At 33.3% G+C, this 23877-nt stretch overlaps 1 protein-coding gene across 1 annotated transcript in view; it reads left to right on the forward strand.

Moving 5' to 3' along the window:
- Nucleotides 1–157: 157 nt before the first annotated feature.
- LOC144970885 (solute carrier family 2, facilitated glucose transporter member 1-like) overlaps nt 158–23877 on the forward strand; it is a 26149-nt gene continuing 2429 nt past the window's right edge. The window contains exons 1-12 of the mRNA XM_078911018.1: nt 158–295; nt 5132–5230; nt 5934–6094; nt 7318–7442; nt 8118–8288; nt 8899–9006; nt 12125–12213; nt 12753–12851; nt 14307–14519; nt 15075–15150; nt 18830–18957; nt 19626–23877. The exon at nt 19626–23877 is cut by the window's right edge and continues 2429 nt beyond it. Of these exons, the coding sequence (XP_078767144.1) occupies nt 176–295; nt 5132–5230; nt 5934–6094; nt 7318–7442; nt 8118–8288; nt 8899–9006; nt 12125–12213; nt 12753–12851; nt 14307–14519; nt 15075–15150; nt 18830–18957; nt 19626–19829 (1593 nt within the window). The 5' untranslated portion in view covers nt 158–175 and the 3' untranslated portion in view covers nt 19830–23877. The remainder of the gene's footprint in view (nt 296–5131; nt 5231–5933; nt 6095–7317; nt 7443–8117; nt 8289–8898; nt 9007–12124; nt 12214–12752; nt 12852–14306; nt 14520–15074; nt 15151–18829; nt 18958–19625) is intronic.

Raw genomic sequence — 23877 nt, forward strand, 5'->3', positions numbered from 1 at the left:
TGGCATAGTGCACATTTATTCTCACGTCAACGTCATGTATTATATATAATAATGATGGTCGTGATACTGCGCACGTAAAATTCTTTTTTTAAAATCAGCGTTCCGTCCACGTGAAGACTGAAACACTTTCATCTAGTCATATGACCATATTAATCACGTGACCGACGTAGTCAAAATGGCAGAAGATTCGGATGAAAGAAATCAACTTATCGATGCGAATGGTAGTTGCAATGATAACAAATGCATTCAAATTCAATCTGAAGTCGATGAAATTCCACAAAATCAAGCCCGCAAGGTTAGTTCCCCCTTTTTATTCTTAATAAATTAGAGACACCTTTCCTAAACTTACTTAATAAGTCCTTGGTTTGTGACTGGGGACTTGTTGACTAGCCAGACAAGCCCTTGGCCTTGACATCTTTCACGGAGTGAGAATGAGTATCTAAGATTACTCAAAGATCTTTTAATGGGCATACTGAGAAACCAATAGACCCGGAGAAACTCTGTAAGCTCCTCGGTGTAGCATCTCTTTCCACTTGCCTATTACTAGAATAGTATTTTAGTACTATTTACTACTACTACTACTACTACGAAGTAGTAGTAGTAGGCAGTTTAGTGAGCAGCAGTGGCAGTCAAATTTTGACCCAGCTCGCCCATAGGAAAGTTGTGACTGGAAATTGCCGTTCGCGTTTTGGGGGGTTCAATTAAAGATGCATAACTTCGTTATAAAGAGGAATATCGCAGATATTTTGGTATCATTATTTTCGTCTTTCAATTTCCTTTTAAATGGTGCCAAAAGTTATATGAAGTTGAAATTTGGCAATTTTCAAATGCATTTATTTTTTAATTTACCGCGTGTGTTTTTAAAATTTAAACGCTTGTTTTTAGAATAACATCTAAACTTTATTCATGCCAAATTTCAGGGCTCTATATCGATGCGCAGACACCTTTTATCTCTGCGCCGAAATGCCTTGTTTACATTATCTTCTCATCATGGCTGCCGGGCGATATCGATATTCATATCGATATTTTAAATTTAGTTATGTATTATGTTAAATTTAGTCCATAATATTTTCAGTACTATTATTTACTATGTTTTTATTTTGAATACATACTTTCCAACTTTATTTATAGGCATTTTATAGTTTTTGTTTTAAAAGTTTGTATATTTCTTCTCTTTGTGAAATCCGATATTAATAATATCGATATTTTAAGAATACCAATTGCTTTAATTTAATTTTATTTTACTTTGCCATCAAGTCATCAAGTTTCTTTCCCATATGTTTAGATATGTTTATCATTTGTATCCATATTTAAAGGCCTTAGCCTTAATAATTATTATGGTAAGAAGTTCTATTAGTTTTGACACCCCCATACATTGAGAGAGAAGGGGGGGGGGGGGGGGATAAAATTATATTAATTGTCAGTTCAAATGATGTAATAGCAATAAACCCAAAGTGGTTCAGCAGAATTTGTTAAAGTATTAAAAGCCAGAACTTTCCTTCTAATTATAATAGGGAATCTGTTTCAATTTATTTGAACTTTTTCAATCTACCATTTTATTTATATGCAATTAAATTGCCATAGGTAAAAATAAACTCATTATGTCATTACACAACATGTTTATATCTTTTCATTTAAATACTCCCAAACCCTTTTTTATTCTCTATGTATTAATTAAAAGAGGGTAATTATTTGCAATTGTTTCAGTGAGATATTGGGGATAAATCCAAAAGTGATAGAGCAAATTGTTTCTTACGTCTAGCCGAGTTTTTGATTATGTAACATTTGCGACATATTATGTAATAATGTGTTAATTTGAAATGTTTATCTTCCTCTTTATTAATTTAAATGCATTGTCCTCGATAAGACGAACATTTTGGTATACAATATATGATAAGAACTCCATATTGCCTGTTTTAACCATTTTTTATTAACATCACGCGATTTCGGTTACAACTTTGCAATGGTAATTTTGGGGTAAAAATCGGTCTGAAATTTCAGACTTTGAACTGCCGTAACTACATTTCTAATCAAGATAGAAACAAAATTCAAACTGTTTTGTAATTTGTGTTGCCAGCTCTTTCATATGACATTGGTTTCAAGTGTGTGAGGTTAGAATTTCTATTAAACTCCCTACTACTACTACTACTACTACTACTACTACTACTTATTACTATTACTACTACTACTACTTATTACTATTACTACTACTACTACTACTACTACTACTACTACTACTACTACTACTACTACTACTACTACTACTACTACTACTACTTACTTAGAGATACTTAGAGATGATTTCCAGCACAGGTTCTCAAAGATCCTCTTCGCTGGACTCAGATGTCATCTTTGTTTCTTCCGGTTGCCGATTACCGTGAAGACAGAATGTGATGCTAGCCTTGTAATCATAGTAGATTTCTTGGTTTTTCCAATAGCTATCCAGTCTGTTCTTGAATGTGTTAATTGAATCAGCACTGACAACTTTCTCTGGTAGACTACTACTACTAATACTACTACTAATCCTAATACTACTACTAATAAAATGATGATGATAATAATAAGGTGGCGTTTTTATGCACCTCAGTTGGGGGTGTACAAAAAGGCACCGTTTTTTATGCACCCCCATTGGCGGTGTAAAAAAACGCACTGTTTTTATGCACCTCCATTGGTGGTGATGGCAAATTAATGAAAATGTTGCTGCATACGTCCATGAGGTTTAAATAGTTTTAAATTGTGGTTTAGCACGCTGCTTAGAGATTACCGATGTACGTTTATACAATGGTAATAAATTAAAGAATAATAACAATAATTTTTAAAATGAAAGGTAAAAAGAAACATGTCACACATATACTGATCTCAAATAAATAAATAATTTTAGAAAATTATAATCAAATTTTTTCTTTAACATGATAAAATGGATAATTTTGAAAAACAAAAAATCAACAAAAAAAAAAAAAAAAAGAAGAAGAAAACAATAATAATAAAGTAAACTTAAAAAAGAAAAATGTCCACAACGGAATCGAACAAAGTACTTTCAAAGTTAGAGTCTGACAGCTTGTCCACGGCACTACGGAGCCATCTGACTGTTCATTACATTTAATAAGGTCTTTCTTAAACATTATTTTTCCTTCAATGCAACTTCTATTTTCTGGTTTATATTTCTATTTTTTTTAGATTAGTATTATTTTTATTTAAATTTATTAACAAAGACATCCTACAGATATCACAATATAACTTTTGCCATGTCCAAATACAGAAACACAATATCTCTGATAAAATTGGGTAGAATGCGCATGCGTAATGGAGGTGCATAAAAACGATCTGTTAAGATACACCGTCAACGGAGGTGCATAAAAACACTACATAATAATAATACAACTGAATCTGGGGGAATCCATCCAAAAGTTCCTGGCAGTGAAGGGAAACAACCCAAGTATTAAAAGAGGGATTATTTTGATGGGATGAATGAAAAAAGTTGGGGTTTGGTTTTTGTGGGGGAAACGAAAGAAGCGGTTAAATATAGAATGAATGCATTAGGCTATCCCTCTTTTTTATCTTTCTCTTCTCCCACCATCTCTCCTCCTTTCACCTCCCTCCTCCTTTTCGTCTCTAGACATCTTACGTCATGCCCTGAATGACCTCATCAGAGCTGTATTAGTAGCTGCAAGAGATTACATATATTAGTGCATATAACAATCTGATGCATGATATATGTATAATTCATTATTATCAGAAGTGAATTAGAAATAAATTTGGGCATGACTATATATATTCGCTGTTGTGTCGTCTTTTTTTTTTTTTTTTCTTTTTTTTTTTTTTTGACAATTAAGACTTTTCAAGAAAGGATATAATTGCTGCCATTGCCCCTTGGTTTGCCCTAAATTTTGTTTATAGGATTATCTTTTCAGCTTCATCATTGATATCAGGCTTTCTAATAATGTTAGCAAATATTGCCTCAAAGACTCAATGGCTCAAACTACAAAGTAATGTTAATTTGGGGTAACAGGAACTCTTAAAGGGCAAACTCAAAGTAGATGATGTCATTTCTGGCCTACATGCTGTTGAAGACTTTAAAGGTGGTGGTTTGTATGTCATCTTGTAAATTCTGCTTTCAGCATTCATAATGTAGTCAAATAGGACATCATCTTCAGGTTATTGGACAAAGCTAATTTCGACATTTTGGTCAATGTTAAAACACACCTCTAGCTCTGTCTCACCTGTAAGAATGTCACCGTGCCCTTGAGACGGGTTTTAAAAAAAGTTTCCTTTCTTCATTCTGAACATTTTAGCATGCATTGAGTGGAAAGCAAGAGTAAATTTCCTTACTTTGTTGAAATAAACTCATTAAAAAAACAAACTATTTGATGTGATATAGCAGAGACAATAGGTCTTTGGAACAATTACATTGCTCGTTTTTTTAAAACCAGATTTTTAGGGGGACCTTAGCTGGAAGAGAGACAGTCCACTGTATAATCACCTCTCTGCTATACTTTTATATTTATAGTTATCAGTTTTGAATATATAAACATTTGAGTGTCTCGTTCATTGCGGGATCCTTTACATGTGCCTGGATGGGACTTGGTAATGTCAAAATCGGCACAGTGGCAGATTGATCATGGAATCTCTTTTCTCTGTTTGAAGCAGCCCCCTTTGTCTTGGTTTTTCTTTGGTGCTTTTAACTTTAGATTACTACTTTCCCACTATAATCTTCCTCTTTACTGGCACTGAATTGACCTAATACAGTGTAAAATCCCTGAAGATGGTGAATTTGAGCTTTTAAAAAAATATAGTGCAATATTCACTAAACTTGCTCAAAGCGCTTTACAAGGGGTCCCTGGTCAACAGCAACACTTAACATGTAAGACGGGACATGATGCCTGTTAAAGGCCAGGTACTCATTTTACACCTGAGTACGGTAAGTGAATGTGAGTAAAGAGCCTTTTCCAAGGATTCAACTATGCGCAGAGTGATGCTCGAACCCAGAACCTTCTGATCTGAAAGAGAGTGTCATACAACAAGACCACATGAAAATGGTCATATCATCACTGTAAGTATTTCAATGCCCTTTATGATTTGAATTTATTCCTAACAAATTTAATTTCTCTTTTTTTTCTTCTTTCTTTTAAAGCCATCAAGCCGCCATCTTATTCTGGCAGTTCTAGCATGCACTCTTGGCAGTCCTTTTCAAATTGGTCTCAACACAGGTGCTCTAAACACACCTGCTGAAGTAAGCACGATATCCATAGCAATAATTCCTCCCCCCCTCTCTCTCTCTCTCTCTCTCTCTCTCTCTCTCTCTCTCTCTCTCTCTCTCTCTCTCTCTCTCTCTCTCTCTCTCTCTCTCTCTCTCTCTATCTTTCTTTTTCATTTTGAGAATATTGAAAGCCACATATGATCATGTGTAAATCTAGGAATTGTATTCTGTTTAAAGATTCAGAACAGAGTTTGACTACATTTTACATAAATTACGTAGAATATAACTGTATCATTTTAATTTCACTTTTGAATTGCACTTGAGCACAGTTTCCTCAAACTCCTCGGCACATGCAAAAAAAAGTTTGTGTGCAAAGAATAATAAGGCCAAAACTTGGGACATTCAAATAAGTTCGAGGACACTGTGTTCGAGTAAACCGTACTTGAGTGTAGTACACATTTATCAAATCATATCATCATATTAACATCTAAAAATGTAATACTTTTTGCATTGTAACCATTTCTTTGTGACAATTTGGGAACAGGCACTGGTGTAAGATAAAAATCTGAAAAAGTACATATGAAAACAGTGCTAAATAAAGTAGTGAGGAAAATATAAAATTAAAAAAGATAGTTCCCAAACCCTCTGATTACAGGTGAGACGTGCTTCTATTACACTTTTATTTCTACTTTTCTGCCATTGTTTAATTTTTTTTAACCATAACATTATCACCTAGGTCATAAAAGAGTTTTACAATGAGACATACATATCCCGTCACAATGAAGGCATGCCTACCAACCTACTGACAATCTTATGGGCTGTCACAGTTGCATCTTTCTGTGTTGGAGGCATGATAGGGGGCATGGTCTCATCATACCTCTCTAAAAGATTTGGACGGTAAGAAATGCATTTATTTTGATCTAAATGTGCTGTGTGAAGTTGATTTCCAGGAGTTAGGAAATAATGGAAAAAAAAATCGTTTCCATCAGTTATCTTGATTTTAGTGTTCACAAATGATCCTGATTATAGCTTCCTAAAGTGTCAATTTTTATGATGGACACATGTGTCTGTGCATGACATAATCAGTTGGAAGGTGAACATTTTGGATTCTTTTTTTATGTCATTTTGTGAAAGGATATGCTCTACAGAGCATTTAAATCTTTTTTTGAAGTAAAAATGGTGGTTTTTCATGAAGATATTGGTCAGAAGTATGGGAAACGTATCCAGCAACTTTTCTCAAATTTCATACTTTTTCAACTTGACTAGCTGTAAAAAATATTTAGAAGTGAAATTAAGCTTAGATATTTCCCGAAGATGTACAAAAAGAGTTGATTTAATCATTTATGACAAGAACTCAATTTTAATAAAAATTGACCTTCTAACTAGACTTGGCAATATCTCAGTCCAAACCTTTTCACCATCTGACTGATTATGTCATTCACTGTAACATATCATAATTTACTGATCAGAAGCTACTGAAAAAAAATAATGCAGGCTGTTGTTTTCGGGTTTTTTGTTTTTGTTTTTATAAGTATTTTTCTCTTTTATTACTTCTCCTTTTTTCCCTTCACATTTACATGACGAAATCTATACTTGCAAATTGTATGTCATATGAAACTTTTTTTTTTTCTAGAAACTATACAGGTTGTGCTAAAAGGGGTTTGTTAACTTATTTCATATTTTAGAGTTGTGATAACAAAAAAAAAAAAAAAAAAAAATCCTTTGTTTTAATGATATGAACATAATTCAAATCTTGCTGTCTTACATATGATCCACGAAAAAGGTCCACAGTACCATATTTATTGTTTTATGATGTTCAATAGCGGATGATTATACATAAATGTAGTCGGTCAATGTGAATATTATTTTTACCAGATTAAAATATTGAATGGCGAGACTGAATTTTTTCCAAAGTTAGATTCATTCCATTATTTATCTAGCCCCAACAACAAAGCTAGCCTTTTTTTTTTTTTACGAGAGAGCTACAACATTGATATATTTACGAGGCCTTCTCATAAAAATGTTAGGCTTGAAGTCAAAATAGAGTAAAACTAGACCCTACAAATTGTCAAAGTATATAATATTTCATTCTAAAAAAATTCTTTGCTTCCTTCAATTAGTAAAAACGTTCTGCTTTGGAACAATCTGTTGGCCTTTCTATGTGCTGGGATGCAGGCTAGCAGCAAATATCTCCATTCTTATGAACTCTTGATTGCAGGAAGGGTTGTGGCTGGAATAATGTGTGGTAAGATTAGTGTGATTTTGGAAATTGTCTTTCTAATACTGTCTTAAATCATATGTGGAATTTTGTTTTTGATGTCTATCTTTAAACAAAAAAGACTGAGATAACCCACGCCTCAGCCGCAGTGAACTGCTGCAAAGTGAGCAATAGGGGTTAGTTTCCTGCCTAAGGAAAGAAAATCGAGATTATGAGTCATCTTTCTTAAATGACAATATGATCACTATAGAAATGAGTCATTCTCGATGAAAGAAGAATATTTTTTTTTTGTTCTCTCCTTATAGCACTAAATATACATTTTTGGCAGTTTAGATGGGAATCTACTTACATATATAAAAATGGTCCCAATCAAATGATTTCACTTTATTTTCGACCTTGTTGCCTACTTATGGTTAGAGAGAAACTGAAAAAAAAAACCTTTGGTGAAAGGGCATTTCTGCAGCATTCACATCCCTGTTGTCATAACAATTACAATCATTGTTGCGTAAGCTAGTAGGTATAATTTATTTATTCCTTTTCTTTATTGAGGCACATATTACTGTGATTAGTTTTTCATATTTAAGTCTTTTGTGTGTGTGTGTGTGTGTGTTGGGGAAGGGGGGGGGGGGGCTATGCACCCCGGCCTGTTTTATTTTTGCTCTTTAAAAAATGTACTTCTAACAATGTATTATACTTTTCAAGGATTGAATTCTGCTGTGGCCCCTACTTACCTGGCAGAGATTGCTCCTGTCCGTTTACGAGGCTTTTGTGGTACTTGCAACCAGCTGGCTATCACTTCAGGTGTACTTACAGCAGAGGTCATTGGAAATGAACATTTATTGGGCACTACAGATTTGTGGCCTTTTGTACTAGGTATGTAATTATTATCATTTTATTTGTGTTCTTCTTATGATGGGGAAGAGGGGGTAGGGCAGTGGGGAGTTTTGATTGGCAAGAAGATTACATTTTAATTTCCAAATGTTTGCTTCCCTTTGAAAGGATGCTAGTTTATCACAAAGTACGTGCTGCCAGATCTAAAAGATCGAGCTAGTATACTGGACACATACTAGGTCAAAATCAGTGCTTAAAATTGAGTGATCTACCACTTTAGCAATCTCTAACTTTGATCAAAACATGGGTCATCTTTAATTCATATATATATGCGAGTCAGTACCTAAAGCTGTTGCTCCATTTCACCAATTATTGTAAGTTTTGGTCAATGTTTAATGGATGACTTCATGGACATCTAATAGGTAAATTTCAAATTGGTCTTATCAAAGAATTATATAAAGTTTAAGTTGCGTTTACAGCAGTTAACCCTGTCTTATCACCTCCCAACCCCCACCCCCTCTTCCCAGACTAGTGATATAGATATATCCTAATCTAAACAATCTATGTCCTGGTCCCATACATAGTATTTTCACAGGTTCTGCTGTAATCTTGTTAATTGCAAGTCAATTATCAGTTAATTCTGTTTCTACAGCCTTAGTCGGTGCCCCTGCTGTCTACAGCCTGTTGACTCTGAGCTGGTGCCCGGAGTCTCCCAGATATTTGATGGTGACTAGAGGAGATGAAGAAGCTGCATATAAAGGTATAGATAGAACGAAATTGACGTCACTCAGTTCTTTGTTATTGTTTTTATCCAGGCATTTCATGAGTAGTTCTCACTAAATTCTATCAATTAGACTATAAATATTTTAGGTTATACATAGTTTTATGTGTTGGTATGTTATATCCGGCTGGCGAATGTTGTGATTTTTTTTTTGCTTAATGCACAGCATCAATAGCTGTGTGTGTGTGTGTGTGTGTGTGTGTGTGTATGTGTGTGTGTGTGTGTACAATTGTGCGTGTGCTAAGTGTGCCACATTTTATTTTATTTTTTTACACTTTTTGGTCACTTATGACATTTGCAGAGGCTCCTACCCTTCCGCTTTTCGCGGAATCATTCCTCTTAATTGCTCTACATTCAGTGATTCCGCTTTCAAGGCAAAAATTCAGATTTTCAATCAAGAAAAATAATTTTAAAATGTTATCTATGGTTTATTTTGTCATCATCCTCTATGGTCAATCAACACACATTTTGTGTGTCTGACTATTCCCTTCATAGTCTGTGCAGTTGATGTCAGATAATATTATATTTTAGGGAGGGGGTGGGAGGAGTCTATGACCGAAGTATTGTTATTATTGTTGGCTCCACAATGTGAGGTAAATGACCTAGTAATATTATATGTTGGCTCCAATCGGTAGTATTATTGAGTAGGCTTCTTTCCCTATTTAATTTTAGCGCTGTGTATTTGTGTGTGTGTGTGTGTGTGTGTGTGCATGTGCCGGCATGCGCATTTGTTTGATTAGGTGTGTGTTGGAATGGGGGGGGGGGGGTCCCTGACAAGGTTAAATCCAACCATTTAATGATTTGCTCTGAGACTGCCAGGGCCTGTGTCCTCTATTATTATTTGACCCCCTCTTTAGTCTTTACTAATTTGCAGTTTTGTAGACATTTTATAGTATATCATTTGAGGACTTTGGATTGTCTATGACATTATCTGCAGCAAATCATGTCGTAGTTGATATTAGTAAGTTTATTCCGCTTTTTGGTCTCAAATTCCGCTTTTTATGTACTATGATTCCTCTTTGGGGCTATTGGGGGTAGGAGCTTCTGCATTTGGACCGAGGCAGACAATAGAGCATTGTCTCAAATTATAAATATGTCAAAATCATTCTTTCTACTATTTGATTACTTCCATATTGGTTTGCAGAGGATATGTATAATACAAAATATTATCTTAAAACCCATGAGTGTTATAAACGGTGTTAAACTCCCAGAACTAAAACTAATCTTAATGTTAGTTAATAGATTCAGATTAACATTTGAAGAGACTGAATTGTTTTTTGTGTTTTCAACCATAAATTATTTTTTAAATTGTATTTTGAACATTGCAGTGGCAAAGATTGTATTTTATTGTTTCTATGTGAAAAAATACCTCTGTTTGTAATGGTATAGTGCTAATAAAAACAAAACAGTAAGTTGAGCTTAGAACCAACGTTGAGAAAAGAAAGCCACTAATATGATACAAACGATCAGTCCATACAATTTTACATATTTTCATGGGAGCTATCTCTTCAAGTTTTTTTGTTGTTTTTTTTTAATTAGCATACATACAAGTCTCAGAACATAAAACCAGTAAAATATATTGATGTTTTGCCAACAGTTGGATTTGTTGCTGATTGTCGTTGCCGAATTAGTGGGCTGTATTTGTATTAATGAAGAAAGAATGTTTATTTGCCATATCCAATGACTTTAATTTCACCACACAATGTTGTGTGGAGGCCTCCACTTAACCGCAATTTTCTTGTTACTACTTCCTGATAATGGCTGACCTTCCTGTGAACCCTCTTCAGTCATTATGATTAAATAGGACAATTGATAAAGTAGGTCATTAGCCCCACTAAGTCAGCTTATCCCAATGTCCGTTGTACTAAACAGTGTTAATTGCTTACTATCCTTTGGATAGGATACAAATCCATCACAAAGCCCTTCCTGTCATAATATATATGATTGACCCATCTGTTACATAATTGCTGAAACAGAGTGGTTACAAATTAATTTTGATGCGATTTATGATCAGTAACCAGCCCCTTGTTTATACAAAGGATAAGTGACTATCCCATTTTTTTTCCCTCTCAAATAGTCATATGCTCACTTTCTCTTACTTTCTTTCAAATTTTTGAGACAAGTTTTTGCTCAGCAAATAATGTCAGTGTTTATTTTTAATCCTTTTAATCTTGAAAAATGAATGATCTTTAAAGAAAGGAGGTCTTTATTATAAGATTGTAGAAAAATGTCGTCCAAGCAACTTTTGATAAAAACTTATTATAATGAGGAGTAGCCCACTTGTCCTTAAAATGGACCACCTGTCAAGTGATCTACAAAATGAGTTTGCATGACCCTTTCTTCTTTTTAGTTTTATATATATACATGTCAATTTCGTCTTCAATTGTATCTGTTGAAGTGCTCGTTGATTTGACATGATTAATGTTGAGCTTCTAAATTTTATTTAACCTAAATTCAATTTAAAAATTTTCATTTACCATGAACTTTAAAATGGTTTCCTGCATACATATGTTTAACATTAAGAAGCCAATACATGTGCATATTCTATTTTTGGTGACATCAGCCTCGCTCACTCTCTCTCTCTCTCTCTCTCTCTCTCTCTCTCTCTCTCTCTCTCTCTCTCTCTCTCTCTCTCTCTCTCTCTCTCTCTCTCTCTCTCGTTGCATCCTTTTCTTTTTCATCCATTCTTATCAGAACATTCCACATCTCCACTTACTTATTTCAATGCCAGACACCCTTGCATTCCCCACTTATTTCAAATTGAAATGTCACCGTTTTTTAAAAGCTGTGACTGGAGCAGTTTGTTTTATGTAGTTATTTTATTTCTGATCGAATTTCTTTTCCCCGTTGTCAATTATTTATTTATTTATTTATTTATTATTATTTTTAAAAAATTATTTATCGCTACAACTACAACAACGACAACAACAACAACAATAACTACTACTACTACTTCTACTACTACTACTACTACTCCAACTACTACTACTACTACTACTACTACTACTACTACTACTACTACTACTACTACTACTACTACTACTACTACTACTACTTCTACTACTACCACTTTTTAAAACTTGTTCTTTTCATTCAGCCTTGACATGGTTGCGGGGCACTCCCAACGTTTACGCGGAAATGGAAGCAATGAAATCTGAAAGGAATGAAATGCAGAGTGCCCGTAAAGTGAGATTATTTCCTGTTATTCTACTTTACATATTTGTCTTATAATTAGGCTTATCTAAGACTTATAATACTCATAAATATCTTATTATATAATTAATTATTTACCATAGTATAATTGTTATTATTATTATTATTATTATTATTATATTATTATTATTATTATTATTATTATTATTATTATTATTATTATTATTATTATTATTATTATTATTATTATTATTATTATTATTATTATTTTTATTATTATTATTACTATTACTGCTATGATTATTTTTTGCGTGTTTTCAAATTTACCGGTTATTTTTTCCTCTCTATTTTACATAACAATAACAGAAATAATGTTCTTTTTGCAAGTTGCACAATAAATCTCCAGAGCAATAGGGATGATTTAGTACAATATATTATAAATATAATCAAACTTGAGCATTTCTATAATGTAATATCCACTAAACATGCTCAAATGGCTTTATATAAAGATGTGTATATTTTTCATATCGGAATCCATTACATTTTATGTTTTAATTTTTTTCTTTCTTCAGTTTAGCATTCTTGACCTCTGGAGAAGTCGTGACCTAAGATGGCCTCTCATTATCTGCTTGGTTCTCCAAATGTCTCAACAGCTGTCTGGTATTAATGCTGTAAGTGATCTACATCGATAATCCAGAAAGGAGCCTTGTGTGCCTGACTCACTTTTAAGTCTTTTAGGAATATTTAATACTTATAATACATTATATTTGTTGAAGTCTCTACCATATCACAAAGAAGTACTCATAGTGCTTTACATGTGCATCAACACATTAATTCGCAAAAGAACCAAGTCGTAATATGCTTTTTCAACACATTTTCTGACAAACCATGTCGTAAATCTTTTGGAAGTTTGTTTCAGAGAGTATCACTTAGAAACAAACAAAACATATTTATTTACCTGTTGATTTAATTTATATTCATAGGTAGGAATTTTCAGCTATAAGCTACAATGGAGTTTTAAAACATGTAAAATTTGTCTTTACATGTGGATCAGTTGGTTGTAAATAAAGTTTGAATGCTATAAGATGATTTAGTGCATACCAGATTGTATCATTTGGAACCAAATTTCTAAAATAATCCTGATGAGTATATTTCATACATTCCATAACAACAAACCGTTCAGGTTTATTTTAGGGCCGGAATTATGATTTTCCATTCACATTTATAAAAGTTAGAGCAGTTGACTTTTCTAATAATTGATCTATGTCTACATATGGCAGATTGCTTTGGTGTAAGCTATAGAATTTTATTACAAGGTGATGTGCAACAAACAACTAGTTGCTTGCACAGTTACGAATCAGACAATTTATGAGTGTCTAAGTGAATCAGTTAAGACGTGAAGAAAATAGAGTAAAATGACTGAGACATATTGTATTGTTCTAATATTTATGAGTCGCCTTTAGTCTTTTTTACTTCATGAAAATCATAATTGAGACTATGATGAACAGTCATTTTTATCAAGTTTGGCCTTATAAAAATAAAGATATTCACAAATACTAATAATTATGGAAATTAACTAGTTTACATCATACACTATTTTAAATTATATGATCTAAAAAAAATGCGTATCTGGCACTAAAAGATTAGAAGGAATAGCTTCTTAGAGTGTTGAAAAAGTGTGGATGTGTTCTGTATTTTGTCAGTATTTTTCAACCTCTTACTAGAACCTTGAAGTATATCTTTTATTTGTGGGTGGGATTCACGACCTCCCATAGTTAGGCAGGGAGGTATTTGCTTTGTCTTCTATACCCCTATATGTTTTCCAATTGTTTACCGTCTTTGTCTTGGAATGTGCTGGTATCTGGGTGGACTTTTAGTTGATCTCAAACTAAGCACACTGATAGTGTGTTCTTGGAATCTACATTTAAATTTGTTCTCTATTCGAACCATTCCCCTTTGTCTTACTTTATCCTCAAGTCCTTTTAATTGTACATCTAGTATGTTTTTACTATCCAATTTTCATCCTTTTTACTGGTGCTGATATGTCCTAAATGTGTTGCAAGTGCTGTAAAATCCTTAATAACAACAACAATCTTTTATTTTTATTTTTTCTTCACAAAATCCAGGTCATCTATTACTCAACCAGTATATTTGAAATGGCTGGTCTCTCAGAGACAATGTCCCAGTTGGCCACGATGGGTACAGGCCTCATCAATGTCCTCATGACCTTCGTATCAGCACTCATCATGGACCGGGCCGGTAGAAGGACATTGCACCTGACGGGCTTGTCTGGCATGATGGTGTTTTCTGTCATACTTGTTGTCACTCTCGTCTTTCAGGTTGGGATTCTTTGTTTTTTCTCATTTGTTACAACAAAAAATCATTGACGAGGTGGTACGTGTATGTAAGATTAATTAACAAAGGACTTTTAAGTTGTCTCATTTTCATTTCTCATTTGTTTGGGAGGGTGTTTAACTTCACAAAATATGTTATTATTATTATTATTATTATTATTATTATTATTATTATTATTATTATTATTATTATTATTATTATTATTATTATTATTATTATTATTATTATTATTATTATTTTAAATTTCTCAGCTATATGAGAAGACATTTGTGTTTTTATTTTCGTGTTAATTAGTTTTGAAATGACGCTTTATGTGAAATGGCAAAGCTTTCATTCATACCAGCTATATTTGTTAGAGTCTCTCTTAAACTTTGAAAAAATTATTTATTCTGAAATGATTTTATATATGGCAACATTCTTATGTGAAAACGAAGACATTTCACCAATATCACCAATTAGAATTTAATGCGATAATTTACCGTATCCCAAGACTACTTAGACTTAATTTAAGTTAATTTTCTATTCTTTTAATTTCACAGCATTCAGTGTCATGGCTACCAACCATCAGTGTTGTCTGTGTTTTTATTTACATTGTGTTTTTTGCCACTGGACCAGGTAGAGTATTACCTTCTTTTATTCTTAAAATTTCTAGTTGTTTTACTTTAAAATATGTATCCTGTCATCCAAAAGGCATAGTTGACCTCCCATAGTGGGCAGGGAGGTACATACTGTGTCTTCTATCCCTCTATATCTGTTTTCCAACACGCTCTCTGTCTTTGTCTTGGGATGAGATTACTTGGTTTTGTCCTGGCCCTGGCCGGAGTCCTGGCTGGGAGGGAAACAGTCAAATGCATAGTTATTGTTTTGGGAAATTATATTTTTTTCCTTGTAAATCATCTCTCTGTGTTATGTATTATTATATTTGTTATTTTTGTTTTATGTATAATGTAAGCATTTGAATGTATTCCTCTTTGTTGGATTTTGTGCTTGTGCCCGGATGAGACTTATAGTAGGCAGTTTAGTGAAAATTTCAAATTATAAAGAACTTCTTTAAATTGGTATTAACTCTTTAAGATTCAACCCGACAAAAACCGACAACGGCATAATATTCATGGGCGGGGTAGTCAAGACTGGCCTCAGTAAGTAAAATCCAATCGTTGTGAAGGAAATGACAGGCCCTGTCACTGCCGCAGGGTGTTTTCAGCTTTGATTTTTATAAATTTGCCGACAGAAAAGAAAATACGTTTCAGAAATTGCGATTTAAATCCTATTTTATTTGCGGGTGAAAATCATTGACATTGCACTTTGTTTGGTAAAAATCGGTAAAAAATTACGACTTTGGTGATGAAAAATGACTTTGAAGACAATTATTGTAAACTTTTAAAAATATTATGAATAATTTATAACTCCCTTATTTGTGGGTCGATTTTGTCATTCGAGATATCAATTTTATTGTAATAAAGAGATAGGAACTTCAGAGTTATTTTTTCTGACGCGAAATTATTACTTTGTAATTTTAGCACCAAGAAAAATAGTCGGTAAATAAATTTGTTACACCTCTTTGATAGACCGCCGGGGTCCGTTCGTGTAGAATTGTGAATCAAGCATCTCAAAGTCTTCGACCAATCACAGGCTATCTATCCAGCTGGCCGAAGCAAAGACGCTTCTCCCCGTCGATGTATTACGCTATTGTTATGCAAGGAATATAACACCTTATGGAGTAGGCCTAAAAGCTAAAATCTAAAAGTAAAAAACATAATTCTGAGGAATTTGAAAGTCACATTGCTGAAATCAGCTTGAAAAAAGAAGTACATTGGTCTTTGTTTCATAAAAATCGGTTGAAAACCAACTGTTTTACGAATAAATTTGATTTTAAAATTTGCTCTTGTTTATTTTAGCTTTTTTTAGCAACTTTTTTATTTATCGGCCGATTTTCTTGATTTTTATATCATTCTTTATATCTCAAAGAGACGAGATCAGTGATATACTTTGTTTGTTTCAAATGTAACTAGAACATAATTTGGCTTTTTTACCTATCGACCATGCCTGGATAATTTATTCAACAACGTGGCGATGTGACGCAACTATTCCATGGCCGTCTTCCACTGCATCGACGATGATTCAATTCATTGTTGACGGCTGTGGACACGTGAGCTGCCAGAACGACCAATCGTTGAAGGGTCAAGATGCTCAGTAGCCAATCGTTCTTCGGTCAAAAAACTTATGAACTCACGAGAACAAAAGTTTGAAATTTGGTGATGGACGGACCTATGAAATCGTTTCTGGGCGGAGTTTAGCCATGAGTGACCGTAGAAAACGAAAAGGCGACTACAGATATCAAAGAGTAGGCTTATATAATCAAAGGATGTCTACATGATTGACATGGCCATATAAGGAACTCATTATCTACTCCCCCAAAAAGAATCTGAACACGAGAGGGTTAACAGAAGCAGCTTGCTGTGCTTATTTCAATGCTTTTTAAACTTTTGAGATATCTCAATTGGTTCAAGAGTTATGAATTTTTAAATGAATATTTTTCGGGGTTCAAAACAGCCAATTTTACCATTGCAAAGTTGTGACGAGTTCATGACAACACAAGTAATAACAACTGCCTTTGAGGACGTAACTTCGTCAAAAATGGACGGATTTTGATGAATTATAAATCAAAATATAGGTAGAATTCTATTCTTTCATTATAGACTGGATTTTGCTTTTATTGTCTTCTTTCTTCCTTTGGTGGTCATGAATAGGCATAACTTATGAACTACTACTGAGTACGTGAGAGTTTGACCTTGAGACTCAGCAATAGCAGCAATCTTCTCCTTGACATCCTTTACACATTTGAAAGTATTCATCTGAATCAAAACAAAGTTAAATGAAGCAAAATATGAAAAGGAATAATATTTTGGAGTGAAAAATATATATATATTGGATAATTCCTTGTTGCCTAAGTATGAAAAGTGGGGGCATGAAGGAAGTCAACACACTAATTAAACAAACTGTAGATAAATCCGTTTTAATTATCATTTAAAAAAAAAATAAAATAAATGGGACTCTCAAAGAAATGTAAACAAACCGAACGTTAAAATGTTTTAAATGACTGACTGGTGGACCAAAAGTGGCTGTTGAAAGTTAAAATTTACCGAGAAAAGGACGGTCATCATACGACATGACCCCCCCCCCCCCCCCCCCCCCATTAAAAAAAATTCCTAAACAAATAAACCAAAGGTGATGATGGGAGGGCGTGTGTGTGTGGGGGGGGGGGCTTGGCTCAGCTCTTCACTTTTAGGACTCCAATACAGATATTTATTCAATATTTACCATGGGGGCCACACAGACTAGTTTCAATCGTAAACAAAGATGGTGGAAGTTCGACTCCCATGGCAACCATTATTTTTTTTTTCGTACTTTTACTTCAATAAACAAATTAGAATGAAAATAAAAGAATAAAATGCTCTTACATGAAAAAACATTATGAAAACAAAAAGTTAATATCAATAATAAGCCAATTAAGGAGGGAGAGCGTGGTATTTAATCAGCAGCGACCGTGGGTCCAAAGGTCAGCTACAGCGTGACGTCACAGCCACTGAATGCCGGCTCAGTTGAGCGGTAAGTCTAAAATCGTGATTTTTTGCGGAGAGTTAAACAAGTCGTGCGTCAAGTTTAATTCTTACATATCTTGTTTCATTCAAATATTTAATAGTTGAATTTTATGTCTCCGAAGTTTAAATACTGTCGTCCAATGGGTTTTTATGTTCTTAAGCTTTAAAAATTGCATTGATTTCAAAAGAAAATAACTCGAGTTATAGTGATCCGATCGACTTCAGAAAAAGACTGTTTCGTAGTTTAGCTTCTCCTCTTCAAAAAGATGTATCTGAAGTGGTAGTAAGATCCGAAAAACGAAACAAAAATTGCATTTGTTTCCGACCACTCCCGCAGGTCGCTTCCACGGCCGGCCACAAAAACTCAATGGGTGGCTGATCGCCGATTCAGCCAGCGGCTCGCGCTCTCGCTAAACTGCCTACTTATAGGTGATCTCAAACTAAGTACATTGGTGGTATGCTCTTGGAATCTACATCTGATCCCTATTTGTTCCCAGTTCCCCTTTGTCTTACTTTCTCTTGGGTGCTTTAATTTTAATTCTAGAACTTTTTACTATCCCATTTTCTTCCTTTTTACTTGTTTTTATTTATTCTTGCATAAATTTGATTTCAGAGTTATGAAATAGATTGCAAGGTTAACAGTATTTTATTCATGTCTTTGTATTATATTAACGTGTGAATATTTAACTCAGGTTCCATTCCCTGGTTCATAGTGGCTGAGATGTTTGAGCAGGGCCCAAGGACGGCGGCTGTTAGCATTTCTGTTATTGTCAACTGGTTTTCCAACTTTTTGGTGGGCCTTTTCTATCCTATAATTCAGGTAAACAAACTCTTCGATGGTAGGATTAGAAAGATATACATTTATATTGTTCACATTATCTTTACAATTCTTGAAGTTTGAGAAATATTTGTTTAAAAATAGTTTAATGGAAGTTGCTGTTTAAGTCTAGCCCAGATGGCCAAAAAGGAAATTATTTTCTGGACCAAGAGAGAATATTTTTATGTCTAGAATTTGAGAAAATTTAGTGAGTGCATGATTTATACTTTATTTTTCTAACAACATATACAACTTTACGATATATATTTTTTATTCAGAATTGTAACAAAATAAAATTAATGCAGCTGGAATGAGAATGGAATAAATTATCATAACCCTACTTTTTTGAAAGCTTATTCTGTGTTTGGAAATAGTATTTTAGCCCAAGCTGCTAGCTACAAATAGATCTTATAAATATGCCGCCAAGTAGTGGAAAATATCTCTTATAATTAAAAAAAAAAAAAACTGATAGTAATCACAAGCTTTTTAATAAGAGCTATAATGAAAAGAAACTTGTACGCTTGTATTTGAAATTCCATTTTGATATGAAACTTTTAAGTCACCGTTTTATGGATTGTTTATAATACTTTCTATTGATTTTTATTTTTATTTCAAGGTTGTTTTTTTTGTTGTTGTTTTTTAAAAATCATTTCATTCCATTCAATCTCCAGAATGCCATCAAGAATTATTCCTTTCTTCCTTTTTCGGGGCTGCTTGCGGTTTTCTGCCTATTCACTTTCCTCTTTGTACCAGAGACCAAAGGCAAGACCATCAGCGAGATCACCATGATTTTCAAGAGCCCTGAAGAGCTCGCCAATGAGGACACCGACACAGACAAATTCTCTGAGGCATCTCCACTTCTATCAGAGCACTAGTTTATTACTTTTATGTATTCTTTTAATACTATTTTTTGTTTTGATTTATTAGGGAAGATGCAAATAAACATATAAACATAATAATAATTATAATACATTTCAGTATTTTCATGGCACATATTTTTAAAACAAAGTTAACAATCATTAAATGTTTTACCTGAAAAAAAAGCCACTTTGATTTGCAAAAATTGTTTAATGTTAAAACCAGACTTCAGAGTCCTCAATTTTATAACCGATACCAAAATGATGTAAATATTTGACATAATTTATTTATTTATTTTAGTTTATCAAGTCAGCAGTAAAATGATAAATGTAAAGCAATCTACCCAAAAGTTTTCAAAACAGTTATTTTTATTTATCTAAAAAGGATATCATTTTTCTTTGGTACATGTGATTCCTGAGAATCCAATATCATCACTGCCTTACTACAACGTCTTTCATTTCCTTTCTGTAATTAATTAGTTATTGATTTGATGTCTGTTATTTTATTATAATAAACAGTTCAATTTTCAAAAATTATAATAGATTACTAAAGTTTTCTTGTTTTTTTTCTCTTTTCCTTCCTTCCTTCCATTTTCCCCCTCTCTTATCACTGGAACAATTTCTGTCTCTTGTTGAACTAATTGGATTAAAGTCATGTATATTTCAACAATCATTATACAACTATTTATTTTGAGTTGTCAATCGTGTACATTGTTATTTAAATAATGTTTATATGCCAGTGTCTCATGATTATGAATATTGAAAATTGTTTATGAGTGGTTTTGATTTTTGTTATTTAATTAAAAAAATACAAACCTGCTCATTTGTTTGGAAAGTTATGCTTTACAATAAAAAGATTTTTCAAACTTGACCTCATTAGATAATAGTTTTCATCATGATGTGTCTAGAAAAAATTATTTTGTGAATCTTCATTATGATATATTACAATTATGGTGAGGGCATGTATGCTAATAACATTGTCATCATGTCTCGCAGAGAATGCTTAATGAAAAATGTGTTATCCAATCTGTCGAGTGAATGTAGTTTGAATGATTTTAACTATTGGTTATTTTATGCATATTTTTGGCTATATAAGTCTTCGAAATCCTTTCCATAATTAAGTTAATTTAATGATATTATTTAAAATAATAGATTCCCATGCTCTTTTCAGTTATTTTCACAAGATCACATGACCAGTTTTTTTTTTTGACAATCAAAAGTAATTCAGATATTATATATTTTTTAATGAAAGGTGGCGATTATCAGAAAACTTGGGCTTCAGCATTGTGGGGTTCCTGTCCTCCCACAGTGGTCAGGGAGGCACTTACTGTGTCTTCTGTCCCCTTATAGTTTTTTTCCAATTTGCTTTCTGTCTTTGTCTTAGAATGAGTTTACTTGGTTTTGTCCAGACCCTGGCTGGAAGGGAAACAGTCAAATGCATAGTTGTTGTTTTGGGAGATGATCTTTTTTTCCTTGTAAATTATTTCTCTGTTATGTATATTTGTTCTTTTGAATGTGTAATGTAAGCATTTGAGTGTATTCCTCTTTGTTGGATTTTGGGCTTGTGTCCAGGTGAGACTTATCGATGATCTCAAACTAAGTGCATTGATGGTATGCTCTTGGAATCTACATCTAATCCCTACTTGTTCCCAGTTCTCCTTTGTCTTACTTTTTCTTGGGTGCTTTAATTGTAATTCTAGAATTTGACTATCCCATTTTCTTCCTTTTTACTGGCGCTGATTTAACCTAGATGTGTTGCAAATACTGTGAAACCCTTAGAAACAAAATAAATAAAAACAGCATTATGCAAAGGCAAGGTTTTTCAATATGCACATTATCTCATTTGGCTTGGATTAGAATGAATGCCTGTTTGTAGGTACTGACGTATATTGTAAGAGTTCAAATACAAGAAAGAGATGTATGAAATGAAAACGTTATTTGACATGACTGGCTGTTGAAATAAATGAACCATTACGAACCATATTGAGCTAGGAGAAATCATTGACGTATGCTTTATATTTGCATACTTATTTATTTAATGATATGATTATTTTTTCCTGGTCATATATCCTCCCTTGGTCGGCAGGGAGGTACTTACTGTGTCTTCTATCCCCCTGTATCTGTTTTCCAACTTGCTTTCTGTCTTTGTCGTAGAATGAGATTACTTGGTTTTGTCCTTACCCTGGCTTTGAGAGAAACGATCAAATGTATAGTTTTGGGAGATGATATTTTTTCCCTTGTAAATCATCTCTCTGTTATGCACTGTATTATGTGTTGTTAACATATATATGATTTGTAAACATTTGAGTGTATTTCTCTGAGTGGGGACATGTGCTTATGTCTGGATGAGACTTTTAGATGATCTCAAACTAAGTGATTTGATCGTGTGCTCTTGGAATCTGCATCTGTTTCCTATTTGAACCTATTCCCCTTTGTCTTACCTTTTCTTGGGTGCTTTAATTGTAATTCTAGAACTTTTTTCTATCCCATTTTCATCCTTTTTACTGGCGCTGATATGACCTTAATGTTTTGCAAGCGTCGTAAAACCCTTAAAAAAACTTAATATGTTACAAGAGCAGTAAAACCTTTAAAGACAAACAAGCAAACATGATCATTTATTATGCCTCTTTTTACAGGCGGCCAACTGTGATTAAAAAATTAATCATATTCCACTACCTCTTGATAGAGATCTGTAATGATTATTATTTAAAGAAAAAAAATGCTTAGATACCATTTGTCGTATGTTGTTTTCGGTAGTACAGTTGCTGATGCGCCTGTGTCAAGCTGGAATGACACTGACAGGGATGTACTTGCTGCGTCTTCTATCCCCTCTTATATGTTTTTCAATTGCTTTCTGTCTTTGTCTTGGTTTTGTCCTGACTTGGGCCGGAGTCCTTGGCTGAGAGTGAAACAGTCGAATGTATAGTTATAGTTTTGGGAGATGATATTTTTTTCCTTGTAAATAATCTCTCTGTTATGCGTTGAATTATGTTTAGTTTAAATATTATATTATATGATTGGTAAACATTTGAGTGTATTCCTCTTAGTTGGGACCTGTGCTTGTGTCTGGATGAGACTTTTAGGTGATCTCAAACTAAGTACTTTGACGGTGTGCTCTTGGAATCTACATCTGTTCCCTATTTGAACCAATTCCCCTTTGTCTTACCTTTTCTTTGTGCTTTAATTGTAATTCTAGAACTTTTTACTATCCTGTTTTCTTCCTTTTTACTGGCGCTGATATGACCTTAATGTGTTGCAAGCACCGTAAAACCCTTAAAAACATAAAAACATAACATAACTTGCTTTCTGTCTTTGTCTTGGAATGAGATTACTTGGTTTTGTCCTGGTCCTGTCCAGATGCACTGGCTGAGAGGGAAACAGTAACAGTCAAATATATAGTTAGTTTTGGGAGATAATATTTTTTTTACTTGTAAATAATTTCTCTGTTATGCACTGTATTATGTTTTCTTTATATTATATATGATTTGTAAAACATTTGAGTGTATTCCTCTTAGTGGGAACCTGTGCTTGTGTCTGGCTGAGACTTAGTGATCTCAAACTAAGAACTTGGGTAGTGTGCTCTTGGAATCTTCATCTGTTTCTTATTTGAACAAATTCCTCTTTGTCTTACCTTTTCTTCGGTGCTTTAATTGTAATTCTTAAACTTTTTACTATTCCATTTTCTTCCTTTTTACTGGCACTGAAATAACCTTAATGTGTTAAAAGTGCCGTAAAACAAAAACATAAATACAAAATCAAACAAAACATTTTGTCATAGAATGGAAAGGACTGCGTGTGTCTGTAACTTCTCTATTGCATCAATATTTTTTATGTTAGAATGAATCAGATGTAGAAAAGTGAGTAAATGCAAGGATAGCAAGAAACCGGAAATTTAAGCCTTTCAAAATTTAACAAACAAAACTCTCTCTTCTTAATAAAGGCATTTATTTCAATCTAAATCTTAAAATTTCAACCTAAAATTTAATTATAAGCATCATATTCACCTCTGCATAATACCGTTTTGAGATGATTGTCACAAATGTAATTGAAATTTGGTAAAACCGTT

Source organism: Berghia stephanieae, chromosome 4 (genome assembly GCF_034508935.2).
Source record: "Berghia stephanieae isolate SIO BIC M18660-M18661 chromosome 4, UCSD_Bste_1.3, whole genome shotgun sequence".
Classification (NCBI taxonomy): domain Eukaryota; kingdom Metazoa; phylum Mollusca; class Gastropoda; order Nudibranchia; family Aeolidiidae; genus Berghia; species Berghia stephanieae.